The sequence below is a fragment of the Chaetodon trifascialis genome, chromosome 6 (genome assembly GCF_039877785.1).
Source record: "Chaetodon trifascialis isolate fChaTrf1 chromosome 6, fChaTrf1.hap1, whole genome shotgun sequence".
Taxonomy (NCBI): domain Eukaryota; kingdom Metazoa; phylum Chordata; class Actinopteri; order Chaetodontiformes; family Chaetodontidae; genus Chaetodon; species Chaetodon trifascialis.
This window is the reverse complement of record NC_092061.1, coordinates 19,194,180-19,218,397: the sequence shown is the minus strand read 5'-3', so window position 1 is coordinate 19,218,397 and position 24,218 is coordinate 19,194,180. Positions and strand designations below refer to the sequence as shown.

The window sequence follows — 24,218 nt, the reverse complement described above, 5'->3', positions numbered from 1 at the left end:
GTAAAGACAAAGAGGTCATGTTACCCATGTGACCATTCTAAAAATGTTTTTTAAAGCCTTTTCTTATCCCCCTTCTTTGTAGTTAAGGTGTGCTTAAGGAGATATGGAAACATAAAATGATGGTAAGATCCCCTTTATTTTAGTGCAACCATCCTCCCTCATGTCCCCCCGAGAATTTTTGGGACAATCTCGGAACAAATTGTTTGGGATTATTTGGTCTTGGTGGATGTATGTGTAGCGTTTTCTGGTTTGTTCACAGTACTCATACACCTAAATCAAATTGGTAATATTTGTTAAAATATGTTTCCACATGTGCTTACGATATCATCAGTGGCATCCTTGGCAGCGGTGACTGACAGCACGAGAACCAGAGGCACGACGGTGGTGAACCAGGACAGAGAGGAGATCTGAGGAATCACCTGAAGCGTGCGCGCGCGCACACACACACACACACACACACACACACACACACACACACACACACACACACACACACACACACACAAAAGTGTCTTTAGTTCACTTTAAGTTTAGTTATACAGCAGCTGGTGAAAACTCGAAGAAGAGATTGTGTGGGTGACAGAGAAAAATTTATCTTCAACCAAACGAGAATGTGGACAATTAAAGACCAAGAAAACATACACAAAACAACAGAGATTACACAGCATAACAAGTAGAACAGCATACAATCAATATGATGCACAAATTACGCCACATAACGAGGAAGAACAGATTAGTTTGGTGTGAATTCAAGAACATTTTAAAGTTGTCTCTTGTTGTTTTATTAAATGTCCAATACAGACCTAATAGGATTAGACTGGCCAAGTGTCTGACCCTCATATATTCTGATGCATAAATAGGACAAATGGACATAAACTTCTAGAGAAAATATATAAAACTGTTGCACATCATTCATTTAATGATATTGGTGCTCTGATTCCTCCTTGTCTGTCAGCAGAGCAGCCACTGCAGACGACTACTGTGGTGCAACATGACTGTTTTGCACATGATGAGGCAATTTCCTGTTCTGGTTATTACACTTCCTTAATCTCACTGCACTCGATTCATCCACATCCTGTTTGGTTAACACACAGCTTCACGGTGAGGAATGGCAGTTGCTCGCTGTGCTAACATTAGCAGAACTCAGCTACTGTACTGGCAATCTAACATTAGCTAATGTAACATTAGCAGGACTAAGCTAATGACAATTCAGGGGCTCAAGCAGTTTACATGTCAGTAAAGAAGGGGCACTACTAATGTTATTTGTATATTATTGGTATTATAAAAACTGGATGCTAGACGACTCTAAAATTGTCCATAGGTGTGAGTGTGAGTGTGAATGTTTATTTGTCCTTGCATGTGGCCCTGCAATCGGCTGGCGACCGGTTCAGGGTGTACCCCGCCTCTCGCCCATTGTAGCTGGGATAGGCTCCAGCCCCCCGCAACCCCGAAAGGGATAGGTGGTATAGATAATGGATGGATGGATGGATGCTGGACTACAAGATGCCAATACATTCCAATGAAAGTTTCTCACCCAGTGCGCACTCTGTCACTTTATATAGTTCAGACCCTAATTACTAGCCCAGTGGAACTAAATGCCAGTGTTCCAGTGGTAATTGTGACAATAAGAATTTCTGACAGCTACAATGTCACCCACATAATGAAAAGACCTACATATTTAAAATGTGTATAAAATGGCTGCAAAGCCATTTTTCTTTTGTGTGAACAAAACTAGCAGAGGGTTAATCATCTTGGAGGAACGAGTGACCTCTCTCACGATGGAATAAGGATCGTCAGCACTTCCCACTCTGGAGAGATTCCGTGAATGCAGAAATAAAAAAAGAAAAGTTTCACTTCCTGATCCCTACTGATTCTCCATTTAAGTTAACATTTAAAATAGCTGTTGTGGGATTGGGAAAACTTTTTAAATACCAATTTCTCATGGTTTCAAAGTTCATACTATGAAGAGTAATACTTGATGATGTTTGCAGTTTGAGTTCAAAAGACATTTTTAAAATAATTTTGTTTGTGGAGAAAAAGTTTGCTACCTTCTGGGACAAAACAGAAATAAAGCTGACACTGCTGTACCCAACTCTGTTGTTTGATTTATGGAGGTAACCGTGATACCACACGACAAATCTGGTTTCCCTCACCTGGAGCACGAGCAGAAACAGGAAGTAGGCGTTAGCGATCCTCTGGAACTGCTCAAACAGGTTAAGAGGTAGGAAGGTGAAGAAGTTGTACTTGGAGGTCTTGATGGCATTTGTCTGGAAGAGGTGGAAAGGGAAGGAGAATAAGTGACAGAAAAATAAGACTAATAACTGAACTAACTAAAGAGTGTTGCATCAGTAAAAGATGAATACTGAAATAAACAGGCTTTTACCAAACGCAGCAGTTCTTTGGACTGAATATGGAACTTTTATGGCACTTATTGGTTCATTTTCAGGGGAGCCTCAACATAGGCTCAAGATTCTTGTGTGTTGGAGGTTAAGATGCTGATTGTGTTTTAGAGAAGCTGAGGTCACCCAGGCATCAAAACAGGAAACAAGATTCTCAGTCATGACAATGATCAGAACAAGAAGACAGCAGGAACATTTATAACCTGTGATCTCTCATCCTTGTTGTCATTATCGGAAAGGCTGAATTCTTATGATGATGGGGACAGCAGAATGAGTTCATCAGTCAGTGGTGTAGAGAGGAAACCAATAGACATCTAACATGATTATTACCTCCCTCTCCATCAACGAAGAAGAGAACTCTAAAGCACTGGGTTCAATACTTGACATATAAATCCTGTGTCTCTTTTAAAGTCAACAAAATATTTTTGTTTTCAGTTTTGCTGTCATTCCTACGGCACAAAAATGTATCCATCATAACGAGCAACATTTTACCATGACCACCTGCCACTGCTGTTTATATAATGATATATTATAAGAATGTATATGTTATAGGCTATACATTTATTGGGCATGTTATTATTGAAGTAAATGTTTAATAATATCTAACAATATCTTTTAACATTGATTCAGCAGACTGTATTTAAATATTAAGATAGGCTAACATTGTATTAAGCTTACACAGTACATAGTAAGACCAGATTGGTAAAAGCAAGCTAGCGGCAATCCAACAGTATTTAATGGGGCATGAGGCTAACACAACATTAGCATTAGCTAAGATGTGGTTAATTGAAAAGCTGACTGCATGGTTATGGTTATCAGAAAAGCTGCAACTATCTCTACATTTACAACTTAACAAGGTGTAAATGAGCAAAAGAATGAGGCCAACATAGCATAATCAGGGCTAAGCTATCAAGAGTCCAATGTTAGCTAAATGGGCCAACAGCTAGCACGGTAACCATCAAGCTTTCAGCAGGTTCCTCATGTTACTATCAAAATAATTGTTCAATAATGTGTTTTTTCTTAAATTAATTCAGCAGTTCATTACCTCACAAATTAACTGCCTTGACACAGGTTTTGAGAGATTGAGTGTATTTTGAGTGTATTGTGAGCCACAAAAAGATCAGTATCATTCATTATAAAGCTATCTGTCAAATGTTATGCAAATATTTTCTGATAGCACAGTTAACAGTAAAACACAATGACTGGCTTGCTGGGCGTAGACAGAGAGACCACCACCGGTGCAAAAGGAAAATCTGGTACTGTCCATGTTCGGTCAGTGTGCAGAATGTGTCCCTTTGGACCGTGTTTACATGAGTCCATAAAACCTTCATGGGTTGTTTTATGGAAATCTGGCTTTCTGCTTCCGGGATGATAAGACAGATGCACATTCATGGCTTGAACAAATATTTACCCATGTCTGTGGTCCTTTGGATATTCACAGGCCAAAATGTCAGGATGTTAAAATGAACAGACAGACAGATGAAAGATATGGGCGAACAGATGGTGGAAGATGTAAGGAAATTTAACTACTGTACAGGCAGAACAAATAGCATTTAACAGGGGCCTTCATTTTAACCAAATGGTCCACGTTTCTGACCCAGTATAAGAAAGCGCTCAGTCTTTATGAGAGCGTGATCTGGTGGGAGAACTTGCTCTGTGCCAGGTGGATCTTATGCTGATCTTAGCTGAAATCTCTGGCCAGCCAGGCTGTGACTCCCAGTGTCACTTTATCACTGGATCTCTTCGCTAACAACACCCACAGACTATACATTTAGTTAGGAAATGTTTAAATATACAAGCAGAGGAAAGGACTGTTTATACCCTTCTTGGTATTTTCCACCAGTTTTATCCCCTTGGAGTTGCTTGGACGATGATTTCAACAAAAAATTATAATTTAAAGGTAAACACTGGAATATTTAATAGTGAAGGGGAAAGCAAATGGAACTGACTTTTTCAACTTGAGATTTTCCATTTTCATATAAAATTGCAATATACATGTACTAGTCTTGCCTATAGCATATGTATATTAATGCTTATATAAGTATACTGAAATGTATGTGTCTTTGTATATATTTATTTTGGTGTGAATATATTTATATATTCATTTTTTGTCTGGTCTTAACATCTGTTTTCAGAAGTGACTTATTAATATCATTTTTATGATAAATTCGCATTTCACAATATTGACTGGATTTCACGATTGCTTCATTATGTCCTGATTAGTGATAGAGCAATCTTGTAATTTATTTACAATTTTCTTTTCAAGTTATCCATGTCAACATCAATTTTTGAGTTTACCCAGTAGCAACTCAACTTTTTGACTTTGGCTAACATCCAGTCTCCTGTTAAAAGCCAGGAGAGTTTGTCTTGAATAAATATATAAATATGTGGACTGGCAAAAACGTGGTAGTAAACTGTTTGTCTAAAAGGTACGTGGATCTGCATACATCCCCTTCATTCACCTCACACTGATGAACTGTATGAGTGGAACACACACATATTAATACTTACTGCATACTTAAAGGAGAGGTTGTACTCGCGGTCGTTGGCACGGAGTTTCCTCTCTAGCTCTGATATGAAAAGAGATCATTAGTAATTTACATGCATCTACAAGTGTGTACTGATATCATGATTTCAAGTTTTCTGTAAAGGGAAGATTTATCCAAACACATCACAGTACAGATGTATAACAGGAGACAAAAAACCCAGAGGCTGGTGAATATAGTATTATATAGTACATAATTAGAACATTATGTTGTTTTCTCATTGTGACCATATTAGCATGCTGACAGTAGCACTCTGTGAGAGTGTCCCAAATCCATGCTGCATACTAATCATTGTATACAGTTTTAGTAGCATGTCAGATACATATTACTTTAACAAGTAAACTGATGAAAACAATCCTGCCGTAACATCCCTCAGTCACTGTTCTGGAGCTTTCAATCATAATCTCTTTCTGCAGATGGAGTTCCTCAGTTGTCATAATTTTTTTTTGATAATAACCTAATGAATGAAAAAACCCAACAACATCATAATCTCAAGCATTATAATGACAACTGGGCAATTAAATCTGCAGAGGAAGCTCATGCAGTATGATTGAAAGCCCTCAAACTGCTACTGAAGGAACCTTGAAAACACAAGCTCAAGAATAAAATCTCAACTTTTTTTTTGCTAAAGCTCATGTTGTGCTTCATGTTTTCTGTTTCATAATGTTCATATTTCATGATGTTTGAAAACTAAGCATCCACCTGGTGGAAGCTCACCTCTTTCTTTCTTCCTGACGCAGTCCATGCCAAAGAACGACATCTTCTCTTCCCCTTCCTCCTTCTGCTATCTATCCATCATACCGATCTGAGAAGAAGGACAGAGAGCTGTTACGTTGTGACTGAACAAAGGATAAATCAGTTACCTCATTAGTGTCACGACCAGGAAATAAACCCACACACATCCCACACTTTTCAAGTCAAACATCAGCTTTCCCCTGGACACGGAGTTTAAACATCACTGCTGGTAAAGTGAGAATGACTGAGTGTCCGCCAGCTGCCATCAGAGCATTTTCCATGACGAGCTCTATGAGGTAATCATTCCCCAGGCCTACAGCTTTTCAAACAAAGGTTGAAGCAGGTTTTCAGTTCCCAGTACAGCTGTTTTCTTATAAGTATTTATGGTGGGAGAAGTTTTTGAGATCAAGCAGAGAAGGTCTAAATAGAGACATCTATTGTTAAAGTGTCATTAGTGTCAAAGGTGTGTGTTTGTGTAGGGAACTGGTCCACATTTATGCTACATACTAAACAAAAAGCCACATAGAATTAATTAAAAAATGCGTAGAGGAGGGTCCACAACACAGTATTTATGAGTGTGTGTGTGAGTCAATCCAAAAGTTCTTTCTTCAGGTTTGCATCAGCCCATGAGCCTCTTAATGTTTTTCCCATGTAGGGCAGAGTGACTCAGAGGGAGGCTCCCTCTCAGGCCAGACATCCACTCGTTCGGCTATCTGCTCCTTCTCACACTAAGAGTCCAGCCATGGTTTGTCTCGGCCGAGTGATGGCGAGACCGAGGAGAGGCTGCGGGTATGCTGCTGGTATTTCAGCAGCTTCACTCTTACATCTCTGACACACCAATCAGTCAGTGGTCACGTGCAGAGGGCCTGGCACCATGGCTCTTTATAAGTGGCCCCAAATCCAAATACTATAATACTACAAAAGTAGTATAAGTACTATTACAAAAGATATTTTGATCTTTCGTAACTGTGTTGAGTGCAAATGCTCTGCAGTTCAATATTTCTTATTTTCTATAAGCCTTTTCAGAGCTGTTGATGTGAATTGTTAGAAGTCATTACTTGTTAGAGCTCCTACTAGGTAGGAGGTAGAAAGCAACAAAACAACAAAACGCCTATGGTTATTATTTTTCCATTTCCTTGATTTCTTTTTAAAATCTTTGCTTTTCTATTGTGAAATACTGTCTAATTTGACCTCTTGAAGCCTCTTAAAAATGATCACATGAAACAAGATTGTGGCAAAATCACTGATTAAATTCAGACATGTAGGCTGCAATGAGAGGTCTCAAGCGCGATGTGACATCATGTCCAGGGTGACAGATAGAAAGGTTTGGTGACAAACACCTGGCGTTCTGGGGAAAATCCAAAGCTACACAGGAAATGACGCGATGATCTTTCTAAAAAGGAGCAGTGGCTATGGTAGTGCTCATAAATCCTGTTGCCTCCTGTCCCCCCTCCCCCCCCAGATGGCACTGACTTGAGGATGAATATGCATAAACATGTTTAAAGTTATTGTTCCAACAGTCTTTCACTCCTCAAGCGTTTCCAACCCGATGGAAGATGGCTGCCAGTCTTCTCAGTGATAACTGCTTGGATGTCTCTAAATGAATCACAGACTTCATTAAACCTCACTCATATGTCACGATTAGACTGCAGACAGTGTGTGTGTTTTCTTGCAGAGCTGTTTCATCCTCTCTTCATCAAGCTCCTTCCTGGAGATAATTCAGTTCTTTGGCAAGTGTCCTGGTATTATGTAAAGCTTATGACTATTGTGTATATGTTTGTGCTTTTTGTGCCGACACATGATCCCAAAAAATCCAAAAGATGAAAAATTGTACAAAGTTGCAAATTGTATAACAAAACCCACCAGAGAAAAACACTTAATGAAGTGCAAATGTGGTAATAAAAGAGGGGAAAAAGTGCGTTTGAATGTGTCCTCTGTTCACGCTGAGGATTCCCAGACAGGAAGCAGTGAGATCCCGCCCCTCAGCGTTGGTTACCGAGGTGACGTCAGCACTGGACCTATAAATATCAACCACATGTGTTTGGTGAGGAATGTGTGTGCTTCAACAAGAATGCCAAGGCTCTCGAAAACACACACCCATGCCATAACACAGAACAGTGTGTGTTTTGTCTGCATCATTGTTTTTATGACTGCATATACATCTGTGTCCACATGTTCCCTCTGGGTGTTTTTGGGTGCATTCTTATGTGTGTAAACATGTTTACACAACTATATATGGAGAGCACATACAAACACACAGTTGTAACCACCCACCACATATCCACTGTTTGTCCCACAATAAACGTCCCCAAAGCAAGCAGTCCACCTTTTCATTCACGCTAAAGCACCACTACATTAACCACCCAGTTTACAGCTAGACACAAGATAAAAGCGACATTTAAACTCAATCCAGTCATGAAGATTTAATGAGGCTTTAACTTTGAATGTCAAATGGTGTGGACTGAACGTCAGGGAGTTGTTTGGGAGTTTGACGCTGTTGGCTTTGGCACTCTCTGACTTTCCAGGTCTTTACTACGACACACCACAGACACAAAACTGGTTCCAGAGAGTGAGTTCTGGAGTTCTTAAACCCTTATTTAACCAGGCAAGTCATTAAGAACACATTCTTATTTACAATGGCGGCCTGGCGAAAGGCAAGAGGCTTTTGAGGAGAAGGGGACAGGGACTAGAGGGGTATCAAAAGATAAAAGAAACAGCAACACATACAACGTACATTACATAAAAGACAATAGCATAAAACACAACCACGGGCAAGTGGCTAACAAAAAGCAGCATCGGGTAGTACAGCAACAACAAAAGTAGCGCACACATGCAGCAGGACGGGAGAAGCAACATCAGCAAAAATAAAAGTAGTAATGTAGTAAAAGTAATGCAACAAATATGCAAACAGACCAACAACAAATAGCAAGACAGATTGGCTGAGCAATAACAATAGCAGCAGGAACAAGAAGCGTACAATGAGCAAACAGAAAGCAGACGACAGACAGACGTTTTAGAAACCAAAATTACTTGGTCAAGAACAGTTATATGTTTCAGTGAGAATGTCCAAAATCGAGTTTTTGAAAAGGCTTTTAAGCAGGTTAGAAGGACACTGTCATCCCAACACCAATAAAAACATTTGAAAGAGCCATATTGTTGTGACAGGATTACATGTTCCTTCATTACAATACCTCAGCATGATAAACAGAACCACATCCCTGAGATGCTCAGATGCTCTCCAGAGATCCAAAACCCTGTCGCAAAGAGGCTAACAGAGGTTTGCCTCTGCATTTAGCATCATTTTTCATAACTGCGTTAGCTTGAGAGGATTATCCTGCTTATTCCACAATGATCAAAATGTGAGTCATTTGTTTAGAAATGGAGTGAATCCTCACTGCTCAGCCAAGTCAGACAAGCTGTAACCAAAAGCTAATTTACAGCTTTGAGTCATAATTATCAATGATGATGAGGATACTATATTTCATTATCTGCAAATAATACACAAATTCTGGCTAATCAATGGTACTATAAGTATGTATTCTCCATGGTACAATGCAGGGTACATTACAGTGGTGGTGCTGTACTGGTAGTGCTGTTAGTCCAAATGACCAGTTTGCAGTAAACCCTTCTGCTCGCTGTCCACTCTTCCCTTAAAGACATCGCCCTAAACGTGTTGGAGGTGATTTTTGCAGGCACTTTCATTCTTTCCACCTCCCGTCACCAGAAACTCTGACAACTTTGGCTCAAATGGTGCTGGAGGAACATTGGTCTTTTCTTCTTCCATGTCATGAAATCATCTAACATTTACTGACCAATCTGATCTGCGGCTGACAGTGAGGCTGCCGTGGTTTTCAGCGCTAATCCTATTTCTATCTTAAAATAAGTGTGGGAATACTTTAGTGATGCCACTGCTTATAAAGAGGAGCTGTACCGTGTAACTTACAAAAGGAATAAGCAACTAGCTCAACAAACTACAGCAAATTTAGGCAACAAGTGGAAACCATTTCTGAATTCAGGCTTCACAGTTTAAGACTTTTGGATCCATTCTTTCTACTGTTCTGTGCAGCGATTTGCTGGCATTGAATTAGAAGCTACAAGAGTAAGAGACTTCACAATAATAAATAAATAAGCACTAAGTTTATTTAAACATTGTCATATATTTACATCAAAACTCCATCCAGATGTGTGTGGTGTTTAAATATGTCAGAAGGTGAAAACAGTTTCACATTCAGCTTCCAGGCCACAGTGGAAAAATATGGTTTTGCAAGAGGTTTTAATCAGAACATGTTGTGGTTAACTGATGCCACCTTTACCAATGAAACCCAGTGATGCTTTGTGTCCTACTTATCTGTCTCTGCTGCAACCCCCCCTCCACCACAACCACACACACACACACACACACACACACACACACACACACACACACACACACAAAGGTTTCTGTGAAACCTTTACTTTAAGGCAACAAACACTGGAATTAATGCTATTCCAGGCAAACAAAGGTGGTAACAGTACCCCAGTGTCACAGTCACCTGCGACTGGCCTACCGGGTCAGAGGTCACACAGATGAATGGGTGTCTTGTCCGATTAGTGATCTCTGGTTTCTCAACTGAACAGTGCTCTATTATCAAAACTGACCATTTGTTTGCAGCTGAAAGAAAGACGCTTTTCCTCTGAGTGTGTGTGTGCAGACAGATGCCTGTGTATCCAAATGGCTGAAGAGCCCTGTTGAGTTTGTATGGTTTAAAAAAAGATGGTTTTCCTGTTACTACTTCAACAATCACTGACACTATAGTTTACCTCCTCAGAACATCATAGAACCTGCTTGTCTATAGTGAAGACATGAGAGTGCTACTGATCGGATTTAAAATTTGACAATTTTATCATCATTAAAAATGTTAAAAAAAATTAAAAATACTGTCAGTTGTGCAATCAGTTGGAGAGGTGTGCTGCTTATCTTGGCAGGTAAAAACATGCTTCTTAGATCATGAGCATCTATTGAATGAAGGCGTGTTTACTACAAATGTGTGTTTTCTGTATCAGTGTCCTGCAAGCATTACGCTCATTTTGTAGGTTGCAAAAACGTTCTTGCCACATTGTACGAGTACAATATCAAAGTGTTGTCATGTTGCCCTCACTAAATCTTGCCTAGGGCCCACTGTTGTCTAGAGCTGGGCCTGACTTTATGTTTGTACCTTTTCCTCTGCATTCAGACTATGTTGGAGACACTCAAACAAGCACCAGTTGCCATTGCCCTGTTCCATATGTGAAAGATATCTCTACCATGTGAACAAGCAGCGGCCAGCCTGCAGGTCCATCATTGTCCAAATATTGTTCAAAATAAAGCTGATAAATACTAGTCAATGAATCTGTGTTTCTATTAAACATATGAATCCGTCATCTTATGATGCATTTGAAAATACCACTTTAAACGCTGACATTTTACAGACAAAACAATTAATTGATTAATGAAGAAAGTAATCTGCGAATTAATCAAGAAAGAAAATGATCATTAGCTGCAGCCTTAACTCAAAACCCACCAAAAAACCTCATATTCTGGGGGACATCCAAAATTATAATTTTGGATGCCAATTATATTTAAACACATTAGAGTGACAATCATTAATAGACCGCATTCACATAGTAGCCTTTTTCCTCTGACGTCTCGCTCAGGGTGGGCAGTTCAAACACTGTTATCAAAAGGACGATGTTGCTCTGCTGTGTTCCAGGCTGGAAGCTGATTAATCGTTATCATTTCAGGAACATTGAGCCAGAGTGTAAGGCTACATTTTATCTGTCGTGAAAAACACTGCGGTCCAGCCCCACGTACAGAACCCACTTTATGTCTAACTTGACCAACATCCAAACTACTGGTCTTATCAGAAACAACACCAGTAAAGTGATGTGAAGCACCCATCTTCTCCCAGAAGCATGAAACAGCTCTATACTCACAGCGATACACTGATGAGTGTTGTGTTTGACACAAATGCTTGAAACAACTGGCCAAAGATAGGAGATGTTGCATAATAGTTTCCGTAGATCAGCCAATCACACAATGACTACAGTAAAAGATAAGCCACTGAGCACAGCTGCTGCCTTTTCAGAGACCTCAGCATTTCCTCTCTCTGTGTGTTTTGTCTAATAGCAAACAGAGCTCTGGATAAAAGAGCTTATTTTCAAGGAGGAGCAGAGAAAGGTGGGCAGAGGAGAAAGAGTGTTTCCGAGATGAAAGGAGAGGAGTCGATGGGGCAGAACTTTCCAAAAGCTGTTATAGTGAACAGGCTCTTCATGGCTATGAGGCATCTTGTGCTCTCAGGAAAAACAAAGAGCTGTAGGTAAACCTTAAGGGCTTCTCAGGCCACAAACATTAGGGACAGACAAAGAGATAATGGACACCCAGCCTTAAAGAGACAGTAGCTGGTTTGTGTCTCTTTGAGGTCATTTTGAGTCTCTTTGTGGTTGCTTTGAGTTTCTTTGTAGTCGTTTGGATTCTCTCTGTGTCTGTTTCTAGACGTTTTGTACCTCTTTTTGGTCATTTTGCATCTCTTTGAGGTTGTTTGTGTCTCTTTTGCGTCCTCTTACAGTTTTGTGTCTCTTTGTGGTCGTTTGATGTCTGTGGTTGATAAGGACAGACCTACTTTTAACTGAGCTTTTTGACTGCCCAGCAAGAAATGTTAACTGCACAGGCTCAATAATCCATCCATGATTAAGGAAACCACTGAAACATGAAAGAGCTGCTCCACAAAGCATTAACAAACTGGAACAGTGGTTTCATGAAGTTTACAGAAACCTTGCAGAAGTATTCAGTGAAGAACTTGTTTCTTCAGTTGAATCTTAAAATACAAATTCCTGATATGGTTTTTTAAGTCGTCAGCATTCCAACGTTTTCTGTTGCATCTCTATCAACAGGTACTTGTCTTATCAGGCTGCTGGCTAATAATAGCTAGCAGCTCACACTGTATTTTTCAGAGCACCTCAACTCTTAGCAATAAAGCCAAATACAGAGGGAAGAAGACCTGCAGTCAGTCGACTGAAAATTAATCTGCGACTATTAATTGATCTTCTTCAATTGGTCATTTTTAAGCAAAGTGTACAGCATGTGATGCTCTGGATTTCTGACTGTTGGTTGGACTAAACAAGAGATCTGAGGATGTCAATTTGAGTGCTAGACAACTGTGACAGGCATTCCCCAGTTTTTTGATGTTTTATAGACGAAACAATCAATTAATCAGAAAATAATTTTCGATAAATCAATGATAAAAAGAGTACAACGCGTGTTGTGACAGAATACTTCAGATCATTGGCCAATGCAACTACTGTAATACCATCACACAAAGAAGGCAGGATGGGACATACTGCACAGTAGCACAGACTTCAAGCTGTTTTTCTGCCTGGCCAAAAGGCTCTACAAGCACACCTCCCTCTTGTGTGGAAACTACACCTGCGACTGTTGATTTTGCAAACACTTAAAATTGGGCGTTGGTGTTGTATCACCATATCTGCCCTCAGATTGTCGTCCAGAAATCTGTTACAGTAAATCAACAATGGCAGGAAGTAGCTGTGAGAGGGGCAATTAGCAAGAACTTGCTAACAGCTATTTCTCTGGAAACCAGGACTCGTATGACATATAAATGGGTGTCTCTTCCATTCAGAACACTACACAATATAGATGTACCCTTTTGTCCAATGAATTATGCTATCATTCTCCTTCCAAAAGTAACTGAAAATAAAAAAAAACTAAAGCAGAAATCCAAGATGTGTCCTAAAAAGCAGGATGAAAGCACTCCATAGAGGGAAAAAGCAGTGAATACTGAACATGCAGAGGTGTGTTCAGAAGGAACAGAATGGTAAATTTTAGGAGGTGGGGAAATTTTGTAAAAAGTCAGTCAAAAGGTGGCACCAACTTCGGCAAAGATGTGTCAGTGTTGAAAGAGAGAGTTTAAAAAAAACATGATGTGTCCTACACCAAACATCAAAAATTCATTAAAAAAAACAAAAAAAAAACAACTTGTATCGCCATGTATCGGAGGAAAATATAAGCTGTCAAAAATACATATGCCTGACCAACAGAACCTGCCTGCAGCATGAACATTATCTGGCGATCTGGTGAATTTTGTAAACGCCCACATGTATTGTTCCTCTAAAAAAAAAAACAAGAAAAAAAAATCTGAAATGAAGTACAGAAATTAGTAATAACGTTTCACTTTGCAGAGGACTCTGGATTTCACCTGCCCACAGTTCCACCACAGCTGAGCTGAAACCTACATCCTTATACCCCAAACTCAGGGCCGTGGTGTGCGGTGGAGGTCTGTAGGCTTACAGTTGGAGCTGTTGTAGAAAACCCCCATTTTGCAGAGCGCATGCTAACTGCAGCTGATTATCCCCAACATAAACCATTAGGGAAGAACTTGTTTTCTTTAGTTTGGACCAGATCTGTTTGGAGGCCAAGCTGAATACTGCATTCAGAGCTAACATAGCTTGGAAACCTGGTCTCTTTTTCATTGAAAACTTTTCTGTTTGGCAGAAGACTGTCAGAATTTTCCTCCATGAAAGAACGCACCAACAAAACTGATTTTTTAAAAATCAAATACAGTGAAATGGCTAAAACATTGGTCTGTGAACACTGCTACATATTCACAGAATGCAGACAGGTGATTTTCTGCTCCACTGCACAAATATAATAATAGCATAATAGTAGCATAAGCTAACCCTAACCTTAACCCAGTCTGCCTTCATCATACCAGCTTGTTGCTGGTACTCTCCAATGACCATATAGGCTGTTTTGGGGGTCACTGGCAATCAACCTATTCAGTCACTTAGGTATGATGATGTGTTGTGAAAAAATATTGTTCTGGCACGAGTACCTCTAGCTGTCTAGTCCAGATGTCTATGAACTGTTCAACTGAAGAGAAATCCCTGCTCTAAAGTTCTCACGTTGTTTCTTTCAAATAACTGTTAGAGGCCCAAAGAAGTACGTTCATCCACTATTTCACGAAAAGCAAAGAAGTTTTCATATCAGAATTTTTATTCATTTATTTTTTTTATCTCCAATTAAGAATTTTATAAGCCCTCAGATTTACCTGGTGACCCTTTGGAGGGGCCAGACCCCTAAGCTGGGAACCACTGGACAACTCACAACTCATGAATCTCTATTTAAAAGGAGCTCCACCTTGAGCAGCTGCAGCACTTAAATGCTGCGTACACATTAATGCATCAACAAGAATCTAATAATGTAATATGTAAGTACTGATCAGTCACCAGGGAGTGCTTCTGCATTGTTGTATTTGTACTTTTTGAGTAGCAGCCCATCATTGTGAAGCCTGCTCCTGACTATTGTTGGTTAATTTCCTCTTTATCAGATTTCTTTGTTCCGTGTACCTGTCACTGATAAAATGTATCAGTCACTGTATCAACTTCAGTCTAACCGACCACTAGACTAAATAAACAAGTGGAAGGTGACATACTGACAGTGTTTTGGTTTTTTTCAAGGTTCCTGTGGGTTACTGATTAATGACAGTTTCCTTTGGTGTTTCTGACTGCCAGTGAATGAGGAAGTTTACTGAGTGACCTTGTGATCGCAGCATAAGTCATAGCTCGCAAACTCTCAATTTTCCCTGATTCATGTCTGAAAAAGAAAAAAAACACCACGGTTAGGGGAAAGGATTCTTCCACTGAGAGAGTTATGCCTTTTGGCGCATTTCCATTACACAGTTCCAGCTCTACTCGACTCGGTTCTACTCTACTCTACTTGGTTTGGTTGAGTTTCCATTACAATGGAGTACTTCATAGTACCTCCTCAACATAGGCGGGGTCATCATACCTCGGCTGCGCGAAACTGCTATAACGCCAATTTGTACGCGACGCAAACAGAGCCAACAAACAATGGAGGACATCGAGGCGATGTTGTATTTGCTGCTCGGTTTGTGGCTTTTTGTCACACACAAAGCAAGAGAAGAAATCCAGAAAAGGCTTCGGGCTGCAAGGCAGAACACTCTGGAAAAGTACAGGCGAGTTTGGGAATTCACGCTGAAGATGAGATGCTACGAGCTGCGGGATTGTTTTTCCCGGTGTTGGACGTTGCAGACCAGTGACGACAATTTCCGGCCAATCAGTGGCCGACAGGCTGTTGACGTCACACATATAGTATCGCTTCTACTCGCTTGGAACCTCGCCAGAGCAGGTACTAAAAATAGTATGGGGTACCAGGTACTATCCCTAATGGGAACACAAAACAACCGGGTAGAGTAGAGTCGAGCCGCGCTAGTGGAAAAGTGGCAACATGTGAGAACATTAAAACCGATTTGTGACTCTGTGTGTGAATGGAGACATATATACAGATGAAAGCCTGTCACCTGTTTAGGCCTTTTTTTCTCCTCAATCATGATGAACAAAGCAAGAATAGAAAAGTGAGATGCAGTTATGACACGGGGGCACAATACAGTATCGAGCCCTGAGCGCCGCACCAAAAGACCCGGACAATCAACCTCTGAATAATTCACCTGACCTCTCAGGCCACAAAGCCACTCCCCCTCTCATCTTACCTGATAAAACCCTGACATTTTGATTGACCTTTTAAACTTAATAATCGCCTCCATGTCCCATAAAGGCTCAGCCCCTCAGGCAGACAGTATCATATCGATCCAACAATGAACAATCTTCAAGCTGTGACACGAGCTTGGATTTTGATCCACTCTAAATTCATGGAATTACCTTACGTGACCCTTCCAGACCTCTCGTCAGTGTTGGGTTTAGATGAAGCTGCTGAGGTGCAGTCACATGCAACCTTCGACAGTAATTTTCATCTCTCAGTATTTTCTGCCCAATTCAATCAGTTAGTTTGAGTTATTGTGTGACTTCATTGTTTTAAAGGGTTAGTTCAAATTCACCAAAGTCACTAAAGACAAGCCAGCCACTCCCGTCTTCTGTGAGGTAAAATTACTGTTTTTGTCAAAGGAGTCTGGTGACTTTGGGGAGTGCGATACAATGGCTTCAGTTTCACATTGGAATAGGCTGACAGCAAGGTAAAGTGGTGAAAAATATTCTAAATAGAGCGTACATTTCAACTTGATATTGATTTTTTTTAGGTGGCTAAAACGCATTTTACTGCTGCCTCCAGTCCACAGCAGGACAGGGCTCTGCCTCCGTGCTTGTACTCCTGCAGGTTCTCCACACTGGGGCCGTGCCAACTGCCTACTAAAGGTAATACACTGACTATGATAAATACCTCAACCCTACTTCAAAAAACCCAGACTACCCCTTTAAGTGATCCTCTGACTTCTCCTTAAGTGCCTCCGGCAAGGCGATCTTTTCGCTTATCTCAACATTTACAAAATGGATTGGCATAAAATGACATACATACATTCACAGCCCCTAACTCCAAATTAATGACTCCCAATTACGTTGGTGAATCTCTAACTTTTCCTCTAGCGCCACCATGAGGTTGACATGAGTGATTTTGAGTGAAATATCTCAAAAACTATTAGATGACTTGCCATGAACTTTGATACTGACATTCATTTCCCCCTCAGGAGAAAATGTAATAACTTTTGTGACCCCTTGACATTTACTTGATGATCAAATACCAAAGCTATTAACATTTCCATCAGCCTCATCAGTACTTTGTTGTACACATTTCACCTGCTAACGATCTGCATGTTAACCCTGTCATTGTGACCATGGTAGCATTTAGCTCAGAGCAGCCTCACGGAGCTGCTAGTTTGGCTGTAGACTCTTGTTTATCTATCACCACCCTTTATGAAGTCATTTATCATTTTATTTCAAGGGAGATGCTAATACAGCGAATAAGTGACAAGGAATGAGTCTTAAATGTAAAAGCCATACATCTGCGTGAAGAATAGCGGAGAAGATAAAAGATTACATTTTGACAATGGCTGCGTGCTTTGACTGTAGTAGTAAAATATGTGAATATGGGACTTATTACCACCAGCAGTACCACTGAGACACACAGATACGAAAAGCTTTCTTTGCAAGTGATGCTACACCACTTACAGCAATAAGATATATTTGAATGAATTAAGATGAGAAACTTCGGTGTGCACAGCAGTATAAAGCACAGCAGCAGGTGTGAAGGGTTCAGTGTGGCTGGCAGTGAACTCTGAAAGGGTTTGAAATCTAGAAGAAGAGAAGCTTCTGTTGTAATGTTTCAGTGTCCATGATGACACCTGGATGTACCTTGCTTTAAAACATAGTGCCGTATAACTTTTGTGTGAGCAGGCAAACATCGCAATTTGATGGCATGTTCTTTCCATTTGTCCAGTCTTCAGAAATAATTCAACAACAAGATGCAGCATCAACATCAATCTCACGCCTTCAGCTAGTCCAACCAGCTTGAAAGCTTCATGGTTTAGCTCTCAGCCGTAATGCTGAATTGTTGCTCTCCTATGAGCCAGAGCGTCAGAAACCCAGGGAAGGCTCTGCCGGCTGCTCCTCATCGCTAGTTTCAGGACCAAAGGACACCTGGTTTAACAGTGAGGGGACCCTCAGCTCTGGAAGTGCCTGAAGATCTGAGACTGCTGACGTGTCTTATCTGTTTTATCATTATTATTGTTACTATCTCATATCATTGTTAGGTATTTTATTCAGTTGTTCTTGCATTATTCTAACAACATGCTTTCACTTACTTTATCATGTCTATGTCTTGAAATGTTTTTCAACCAAACCAAAGCACTTTGTAACTTTGTTTTGAAGAGTGCAGCTTAAATAAAGTCTACTAATATTATTATTAATAGTAGTAGTAGTAGTAGTAATAGTAGTAGTACTGCAGTGCTGCCACTAGCACTCAAAACAGTGATAATTCTATGAGGGCACAAAAGACTTTTCAGGGGCCCCTGATTTTTCAACGCCTCTGTGGGACAGTTACAGCTGACAGCCATTTAATAACCTCCTCTCATGCTTTACTGTCTGTCCCTGAACAGAAAACAATCAGCACCACTAATACAGGAAATGAATGAGTACTTCATTGTCTTCCGCTGTACATGATGTAGACATTGCTCATCATTCATCGCGGTTTACGGTCGAATACAGGATCTGTCCAATCACACGTTTCACAAACATCATCCTTAGCGGCGCTACTCACAGTGTGCCGTCATCTTCATCTCTAGCGCATTAAAGACAGTCCCGCAACCTTCAGTTCTACACAAAAACTTGACATAAAATCAGGTTTTGTGAACTGAACAATGCTGCAGTGGTCGGCCACCATCACACAAACAACAGAACACGCTTTGCTGAGGTAGTGAAGTCCTGCGCGCTGAGGCTTTGATATAAAAAGAGGTACCTGCCAGAAGTTTTACAGAAGTTTCCGCCCCCAACAGCACAAAGCTAAAATAACCGGTGTTGTTGTGGAAGTACCCAAGATGAGTGTCATTTCGTTAAGGAACAGCAGGAAGAGAAGCAGAGCTTTCTCTGCCACCTTTCCTCTCCTCTCCTCTCCTCTCCTGCTCCGCCTCACTCTTTCATTCTTTCCGTTACTTTTTCAGCGTGGGGCTCCACTGAGGGCAGCACAGGCAAGGAAAAAGAGTGAGGAGACAACGCTCTTTATCTTCCTCCTCCACCCACTCCCTTCCTCCTAAGAAATCCATCTCAGCATGTAAAACCCCCTCCCCGCTTCACCGTGATCCCATCCAAGGTCAGTACAAAGCGGCAGGCGGCGCGTCTTCTTACCGTGCGTCCTGGCTTCTTGCGGTGCGTCCTGGCTGAGATGCGCGTCGCCTGCGATCCCGGGTATAAACAAGAAAATCTCTCAACTATGAGGAGAGACGAGGGCTAATGTTTCCCTACTGGCTTCCAACCACCCGCCTCTCCTCCCCCTTACTGCGCTCCCCTCCTCCATTTCTCCACTCCTCCCTCATTCTCTGTGCACTCCCCTCCCTGTGCGCAGCGCTCGCCCCGTTTTGCTGTAATTCATCTGCTGGCCGTGAAAACACGCAAGCAAGCACACGTTCACAACAAGCAATTAGCACGACTGGCGACAGGTGAGGTCACGTGACGTGCAGCGGTCATTAAGAATTTGGTGAACTTAGCAGTGAAGGAACCTCACTGAGAAAAGCAGCAGCTGACGCTTATTTGTCTTTTAAGATCCCATCCTCTCATGAATCCGCTGCTGTAGTGATTCATGTCGTGGAAGATGCAGTCACGGAACTTTCTTCAGTAAAAGCACCAACAGAAGACTGTAAAAATACTCGATTACAAGCAAAAGTCCGAAAGGTGAGTATCAGGAAATACCCAAAGTAATCAAAGTACGCGCCCCGTGACTGTTTTTGTTACATACATTATAGCATTAGATCATTATTTGTCATACATTAATGTAAACGCAGGATTTCACTGTTGCAGTTGGTTGAGGAGGCGCTGATTTTTAAATATATTGTGCAGGACTGCAACTAATGATAATTTATCAATGAATCTCCAAGAGGCCAATGCGACCCCTTCTCAATGTTTGTTTTGTCCATCCAAAAGTCCAAACGTCAAAATGACAAAAACTATATACAAATTATGAATACAATTACAAGGAAAAGCAGAAAATCCTCATATTTGAGAAGCTGGATCCTAATTATCATAATTTGTTTGGCATTTTTGCCTGAAAAATGATAAAAATAATTTTTCTATCGATCCTCATATTGATTATTGAACTAATCATTTCAGGTGTGCTTGTCTATACTTCAAGAAACATTTGTGTGCGAAAATGCTAATTTGTAAAGTACATTATTTCCCTTTAAAATGTAGCCGAGTAAGATGAAAATAGTAAAAGTAAAGTATAAATACTTCAAAATTGTACTTGAGAACTGTACTTGAGTAAATGTACTTTGCACCACTAATCAGCTGCACAAATCAGTTTCATGTCTTTGTGAGTATCTCACTCTAACTGTCTTCACTCTTGTCCTTTCACAATGCTCATCTTTGCTTTCTTTTCCTTAGATTGTCATTTTTCTGCCTCATGTCTGATCCTGTCACCTCCCTCCTGCTCATTGCATTCTGTTTGGTCTCTGTTCTGTTTCTCTGTAGGTCTGCAGCGTCTCTTTCTGCCCCCGACTGAGGTTTCAGTTTCCTGGAGACCCTTTGGAGGCAACTGCTGTGGTTTAAAGTGACATTACACCCAAAATCTACACTCAGTTTATTAGGTACAGCAGTTATTGTGGTTTGAGTGATGTGATGAGTGGCATAATTTGCAAGATCAACCTGATTTGGATGTAAATCATCAAGCCCTGTGTTAATTCATCAAGTTAATTCATGGTGTGTGTTTTCATGTGACTCTGCTTTTTTTGGACTACTCCATGCTGCCATTGTGACCAGGTCTCTGCCATCGAAGTGATGATGTTTCTCAAGAGACTTTCTGGCAGTGATGGAAGAAGATTTCAGATCATTTACTGCTGTAAAAGTATTACTACCACACAAAGTCCTGCATTCAAAACCTGACTGAAGTAAAAGTATGTCAGTAATATCAGTAGTATGTAGTTTAAGTAACAAAAGTAAAAGTACTCATTCTGCAGTAAAATTGTCCCTGTCTGTGTTTCATATGATGTTTTTGGATTAATGTTACTGCAGCATTAATGCGCTTGTTGCATTTTACTGCTGTAGATGTTTAAATCTGAGCTAAAACTACTTTATATGCTGTTGGCTAATTGAACCTATTTTGTCTGTTCTACTCATATTTTGTCCAACTCGATTAAAACAATGACAACTGACCAAATAATGAAAAGATTTCTTCAGGACAAACACGTATCAGAAACAGCTTTCTTGACATTTTCTGTCATGCTGACACACGTTTGGTCATTTCTGTTCTTATAGGATCATATCTGTGTGTATTTCATGTTAAACATTACTGTAGCTTCAGTGTCTTGCTTAAGGACACTTCACCTCTGTGACCTGAGCACGTTCGGCCCTAAACACTGACAAACTGTGTGTTGGATTCAGAGCTGGACGCTAAACAGGATGAAAAGCTGAAATGCCAACATGAGACTCAGATGCAGCTGACGTGTAATAATATGATATAACAATAACTGTGTGCTGGACAATTCATTTTACTCTTATATTGCATATTCTTCTCCTTCCAGACGCTCCTCCTACACTTTTCTGAAGCAGGTGTTAAAGTCAGAAACACCTTGTGTGTCATCAAGTGTTTCCTGGAGAGGATTTCCAAGAGGCTGACTCATAAAATTATTCAGTGTTTAATCAGAACTGTAGCAGGTGACAGAGTTCAGACTAAAAGGTCACATTTGGACGTCCAGATGATGATCTGCTGCCGTCTTTTCAGGCCTTTCAAGTAAAATAAAGGCAACAGTTTGGTCATGTATATCTTATCAATGTCGATGTTTTATTTCAAAGCATTTAAACACTTTGAATGTATCAAAGTAAAACAAGTTTGAGAAAATTATTGATTGAATTACTTTGAAAACTAGTTGAAAGATGAAAATGAATTGTGAAAATGAAGCTTTCAGTGGTTACAAGATTTCAAATTAAAGCCTATTTGAAATTAAAAATATACATATATTTGCAACTTAAATTTGTTGGTCATCTCTGGAAAATGTTAAAAAACAAAACTTTGGAGATAAAAAATTTAAAATGATCACATTAGATTGACTCCAGTTCTTGAAGCATGTTCACACCACAAACAGTATTTTGGAAAAAATCCTTCACACACCAAATTAATCTGGATCTAACCTGGATCTCTACATTTTCTTTCAAATTACAGGATTTTCACCTTTAAAGAACTAACTGTTATTGTCTGCAATTGACATGAAACCAGCACATAATAAAAATCTGAATGAATCTCTTCGACCTCACCATCCTCCCTGATCATCACACACAAACATCACTGTGACACATTTTGATAGCAGCAGTTTTAGCATCACCAGCAGGTAAAATACAAAAATATGGGAGGAGTTTCTCAGTGAAAGTGTCTTTGTAAGTGCAGATGTGAGTCATGTCTTCAGGGTTGTAGAAGGACACCTCCCCCCTGTCATAGTCCAGCTGGACTCTGATCCTCTGGAGACTCTTCTTCACTGTGACAGTCTTACCAAAACTATTAGTGTGTTTTCCACTGCGATGCAATAAACACCAGAATCCATATTCTGGTGAGGCCTTTGTCTCCCCCTTCCTGTCCGCTGACTCTTTAGCCAAACCCACATTCCAGACAGGATGGTCTCCCACCTCCACCTCCCAGCTGTGTTTCCCTGAGCTGAAGCCCTCAGAGCCCAGAACAGTGGTGTATTTAGTGTGTCTCTCTGGATTGTCAGGAAGCTGCTGCCATGTGTCTCCATGCTTCACACTGGTCAGCTCATCAGACAGATAGAGACAGCGGTGTCCAGTGTTTGGGTCCAGAATGACAGGACTGAAGTGGACCTTGTCCTTCATCTTCTTCCAGACTGTGAAGGACAGGTTGCCCAGGTGTTTGGCCACATCTATCAGAGCTCCTGAGAGCAGCTGTGGATCTGACAGTGAGCACTGGACTCTGGCTCTGCTCTGAGTGGCTTTATAACTGCTGAGGAATGGCACGTTGTGCTTCTGCAGCTCTTCTTCAACAGCACAGATACTGTCTGACAGAGAGGAGATCTGCTGCTCCATCATCTTCATCTCTCTGCTCACAGTCCTCCCCTTCTGCTCCTCTTCCTCCCTCAGAGCTGCCAGTCTGGACTCCTCTTCCTCTTTCAGGAACTGGTGGAGCTTGTTGAACTCTGCTCTGATCTGCTTCTCTGTGGACAACAGCTGCTTCTTGGAGTGTTGAATCACTTCTTTGTATGTGTCCTTCACTTGTTTGTATTTGTCCCTTTTGTCCTGCAGAGACTCTAAGTCAGATTTCAGCTGCTCCTTCAGCTCACTGACTGCTTGTTCTACAGGAACCACCTTGTGACTCTGGTGCAGAGAAAACTCACAGACAGGACACACAGCTCGCTGCTCGTCCTCACAGAACAATTTAGGCTCTTCTTGATGTTTTCTACACACCACCTCCACCTTCACCTCCACCTCCACCTTCCTCTTTCCCTTTTCTGTCTCAGATGATCCAGATTTCTGTCTCTCAGCAAAGGAGTCAGCCAGGTCCTTCAGTGAAAAGTTCACTTCTGAATTGTCCTTTGAAGACTTTCTTTTACAAATGGGACAGTTTTTGTTTTTAGCTTGTTCCCAGAATTGTTGCAGGCAGCTTGAACAGAAGCTGTGGTTGCAGCTCAGAGACACAGGATCTCTGAAAGTCTCTGAACACACACGGCAACTCAGGAAACTTTCAACGAGGGCAATTTTCTCAGCCATCTGTGTCCTAATTGTCTTTCAAAAGCAAGACTCACCAAGTTACTGTTCCTAATCTTCCAGTTGTTTATTTTCCAGCAGAGATCTCACACGATGTAATGGCGTCTCAGCTCTGTTCAACAAGGTCAAACTATTCTTTCATTTTCGCATCTCTGTCTCAGGTTAAATTATGAAGGGGAAATGCTGCTATGTCACGTGGTCACCAGCAGATAGAGTCAGAGTGCTTTCAGAGGACTGAGGACTGAACATTTCAGCAGGGTGACGGACACCAAAGTTTGTTCTA

At 40.8% G+C, this 24,218-nt stretch overlaps 2 protein-coding genes across 2 annotated transcripts in view; both read right to left on the bottom strand.

Annotated features, from left to right (window-relative positions):
• LOC139332515 (phospholipid-transporting ATPase ID-like) overlaps window positions 1–19,488 on the bottom strand; it is a 35,406-nt gene extending 15,918 nt beyond the window's left edge. Inside the window, exons 1-5 of the mRNA XM_070964515.1 lie at window positions 19,361–19,488; window positions 5,663–5,750; window positions 4,911–4,969; window positions 2,154–2,267; window positions 321–419 (exon numbers count right to left, since the gene is read on the bottom strand). Of these exons, the coding sequence (XP_070820616.1) occupies window positions 321–419; window positions 2,154–2,267; window positions 4,911–4,969; window positions 5,663–5,705 (315 nt within the window). The 5' untranslated portion in view covers window positions 5,706–5,750; window positions 19,361–19,488. The remainder of the gene's footprint in view (window positions 1–320; window positions 420–2,153; window positions 2,268–4,910; window positions 4,970–5,662; window positions 5,751–19,360) is intronic.
• A 2,729-nt stretch (window positions 19,489–22,217) lies between these two features.
• Window positions 22,218–23,988, bottom strand: LOC139332733 (zinc-binding protein A33-like). The gene has a single exon (XM_070964818.1). The coding sequence runs from the start codon at window positions 23,936–23,938 to the stop codon at window positions 22,493–22,495; it is 1,446 nt and encodes a 481-aa protein (XP_070820919.1). The 5' UTR covers window positions 23,939–23,988; the 3' UTR covers window positions 22,218–22,492.
• Between the last annotated feature and the right edge of the window lie 230 nt (window positions 23,989–24,218).

What these genes read in the sequence shown, in the direction of transcription:
- LOC139332733 (XM_070964818.1), bottom strand. Translation starts at nt 23,938, where the DNA reads ATGGCTGAGAAAATTGCCCTCGTTGAAAGTTTCCTGAGTTGCCGTGTG.